Consider the following 3,365-nt stretch of genomic DNA (forward strand, 5'->3'; position numbering starts at 1 on the left):
AATCACAAGGGTTTCCAGTGGTGGAGAGAGGAAAACATATTGGCACAAGACATGCTGTGCCCGAGCTTAGGACCTTGACTCTGACTTGCTGGTCTCCAAAGTGTTGCATGACAAGTGGGTAAATGGAACAGATACTTCAGACCAGGCTGGTGTTAAAGGTGGTAAACGTATTGCTCTGCACATTCATACACTAATGGAAACTGGTATTCAGGCAGCTTCCAGCTGTACTTATGGACAGCTGCATAGACAGATCCTCCTCATAGACCTGTGCCAGTCATTTGCCTGCATTGCTTTCTCTTCACCTGCCTCCCTTCTTTTCCTGCTCCTCTCTTGCTACGTTGCAGAAAAAAAAAAAGAAAAAAAGAAATAAAATGAGAAAAAGCAGCTCAGAACACTCCAATAGCAGCTCAGTCCCCAGAGAGATATTTGCTGGGTCCTGTGAGAAGCTTTGAACTTTATTTGCCATCAGTGATGGACCTGTGAGATGGGACAAGGCTAAGTGGGTTCACTGTGGTCCCTGCCCCACAGATCTTGTCTCTCTCCAGATGCTCCCCTGGGAATCCTTCACTTCTGGGGAGGTGTCTCAGGCCCACCAGGGTGGGAAGCATTTGTCTGTCCATGCCAGTGATTCACAGAACGAACCTTTTGTGCGGTTCTGGAAAACCATCCTTGCCCCTTTGATCTCCGCGCCTGTGGTTGGATTCCCAGCTGCCTGTCTGGCAGCGCGGGTTTCTGCAATACCCAGTTTGGGGTCAGCAACCGGCTCGCCTGGCTTGTGGATCCTTCCCCCTCCCTAAGGATACATGAGGAATCTGCTACTTTTGGCTTTGTACCCAGACAGGCCACAACTTGACGGGAACGCTGAGGTTGACCAGTCCTGATGCTGTCGAATGTCATGGACGCTTGAATAGAAGCTCTTGTAGGGTCTCCTCCTTGGTTTGCTTCAGCAATTCCTTCCAGGAAGCCATTCTGGCCAACTATCTACAAAATGTCCCTCTTAATTAGAAAAATGGCCGTAAAGGGATTTCAGAGCAAAAAGGCAGGGATAGTCCCATTGCAGCCCCATGACTTCTAGCATGTTTTACTGGTTAATAGGCAGCCATTTAGAACTGGATGTCTTGAGATCATCTATTCCTGGCTCAAGGTGGTTCCCTTATGTGACCACCAAAAAGGGAGCACACACAGAAGCTAAGCAATGAAGAAATGGTTCACAATTGCTTATTAGCCCCCAATAACCTAGGCAGGAGAGTTGCATGTGAGGGGAATGCAGCATTTACTTTCTCTCTTCCATAAACAGCAGCCGACCATGATCTTAGACCAACCATCTGCTCTAGTCTGCCACACATGATGCTCTCCACTCCGGGCACATGATTCTTCTCTTGAACCACCACTTATCATCTCTGGAAGAATTATCACTTTGTCCTCAGGTTACCTGGGGTTTCTAAACTCACTCATGACTTTGCCCCTGTAAAACAGCCTGATGTTTTTGTTCAGGTTCTTTCTCACATCATGTCCTTCCTGTTGCAGGGAGAGCCGTTCGCACCTTTGTCTGCCTCATTGCAATAACTCCACAGCCCGAGTTCACAACAGAACAACGGAAGGCAGAATCACGATGGGCAAAAGGGGTCAATGCTGACACCCTGCAGGGAGTTCAGCTTGCCATTTATTGGATTTTCTTTTTTGCTGTTAGTAGCTCAGACATTATGGTTTGCATACCAAACTAAACCAGATTGAAGGACTGAGCAGGGAAGGGGGAAAGGGCTGATGTTACCCTGACACCACAGGAATTAGTAAGAAAAAATATATATATTGCACACACTAAGACTTATTAACAACCAAGTTAAAACAGAATGGCATAGTCCTCATTAGTGTTCCAGTGGTTCTTTGATCAGGGACGGTTCACGAGTCTGTTAAATCCCGTTACACTCTCCTTATTGCAGTACAGACCTGTTTCTGTTCTCCTGCCAGTGGATCTGTTTGCAAATAAAAAGGGAAATAGGTTTGATTTCCTCGAGAAGATCCATCCAATTGTCCCTTCTGTCATCGTTGTTTGTCTTGTTGGTGTTGGGTTTGTTTTTGGCTCTGGAGGGGGTGGAGTTGGGCTGCCCCTGCTCTCACCCAGGCAATGGGTCAAAAGGCCAATTATAATCCCGTAGCTCCCAGGGACATGCCGGTGCTGTGGCTCATGCACGGGATCGTCTGCATGGATTTGGGGAAATCGTGGCTGACCACACGTCCGTTTTCTCCGCTGCCTCCTGCTGCAGCCGGCCTGGGAAGGGTTGATGTCCGTATGGCTTCGTTGATTGATTGCTGTGGGATTAAACAAAAACCCTTTTTAGGAAGGACGGGGGGGTCTCCCCCTGTCCTTAGCAATGTTGGAGAAATTACAATATAAAACAGTGTTGTCTTTCTGTCACTGTTCTCTCCCTCCTTGTCTCCATTCAGGCTCTCACTTTCTCCATGTCCCTACTGCATCTGCTCTGTTAATTCGCACCTTTTCTACATTCAAAATTAAATGTTTCAGCAGTATTTTGGGGTATAAAGCATATGTGCCATATGGAAAAACTATTCAAACTCTACAACATAAGAACAGTCATCCTGGATCTGAGCAGAGGTATTATACACACTTCCCCCATAGATATGCTATTACTACTCCAGTACTGTTATGTATGGTGGACTCTGACTCACTGCAAGCATATGTTTAACTCTCCTCATGTGAGAAGTTGAGTATGTGCCTATGTTTTTGTCTACAGCGACGACTGAGGTAACCAGGAAATGCAAACCTAATTCAGGAACCCAAATCTTATCTTCCTGTTCCAGATACCATCCAAAACGTTTGCTTTCAGAGATCTAAGGAAACCACCTGTTTAGAACAATTAAACTAAGAGAGGAAGTTCATTTGGTTTCTTTGCATTTAAGTTATCTCTAAGGGCACCATCATCCTTTCTGGATTGGGATATCCAGGTGAAGAATTATCCAGAACAGATAAATCCAGAACAGCTATTCAGAAACAGTCAACTTAGTGCCTCGCCAGGCATGGAGCAGCCTCCTGTGCTGGCGGGATCTGCACCCCGCCCAGGGGGTCTGTAGGGGCTTGCTGAGCAGAGGTTGGGTTTAGAGCGGGATCTGACCTGTCTTTCTGGGCACTTGCCTGGGTTCTGCTGAATGGCCTTGTGGGGTGGCCACTGATGGCGGGAGCCAGCCGAAGGGACAAGCTTAGAACATGTTAACTTTGAGAGCCACGATTCCTTCCCATAGTGGCTGGTTTTAACATGGCAAGAGCACTGCAGGCTAACACTGACGAGAATTAGTGGGTCATTTCTAGCAACACAGGGAAGCCAATACCAGGGCAGAATGTCCTGAAG

The 3,365-nt window shown here is 47.1% G+C and overlaps 1 protein-coding gene across 5 annotated transcripts in view; it reads right to left on the reverse strand.

Annotated features, from left to right (window-relative positions):
- Nucleotides 1–1,882: 1,882 nt before the first annotated feature.
- The window catches only part of GRIA1 (glutamate receptor, ionotropic, AMPA 1), a 132,474-nt gene continuing 130,991 nt past the window's right edge, over nt 1,883–3,365 (reverse strand). For 4 of the 5 annotated variants that reach the window (XM_009322620.1, XM_009322622.1, XM_009322624.1 and 1 more), the window contains one exon: nt 2,143–2,331. In XM_009322620.1, coding sequence (XP_009320895.1) covers nt 2,143–2,331 — 189 coding nt within the window. Of the gene's footprint in view, nt 2,332–3,365 lie in introns of all 5 variants that reach the window. The other variant, XM_009322621.1, reaches the window with a different exon arrangement.

Source organism: Pygoscelis adeliae, unplaced genomic scaffold (assembly GCF_000699105.1).
Source record: "Pygoscelis adeliae isolate BGI_AS28 unplaced genomic scaffold, ASM69910v1 Scaffold34, whole genome shotgun sequence".
In the NCBI taxonomy this organism is placed as follows: domain Eukaryota; kingdom Metazoa; phylum Chordata; class Aves; order Sphenisciformes; family Spheniscidae; genus Pygoscelis; species Pygoscelis adeliae.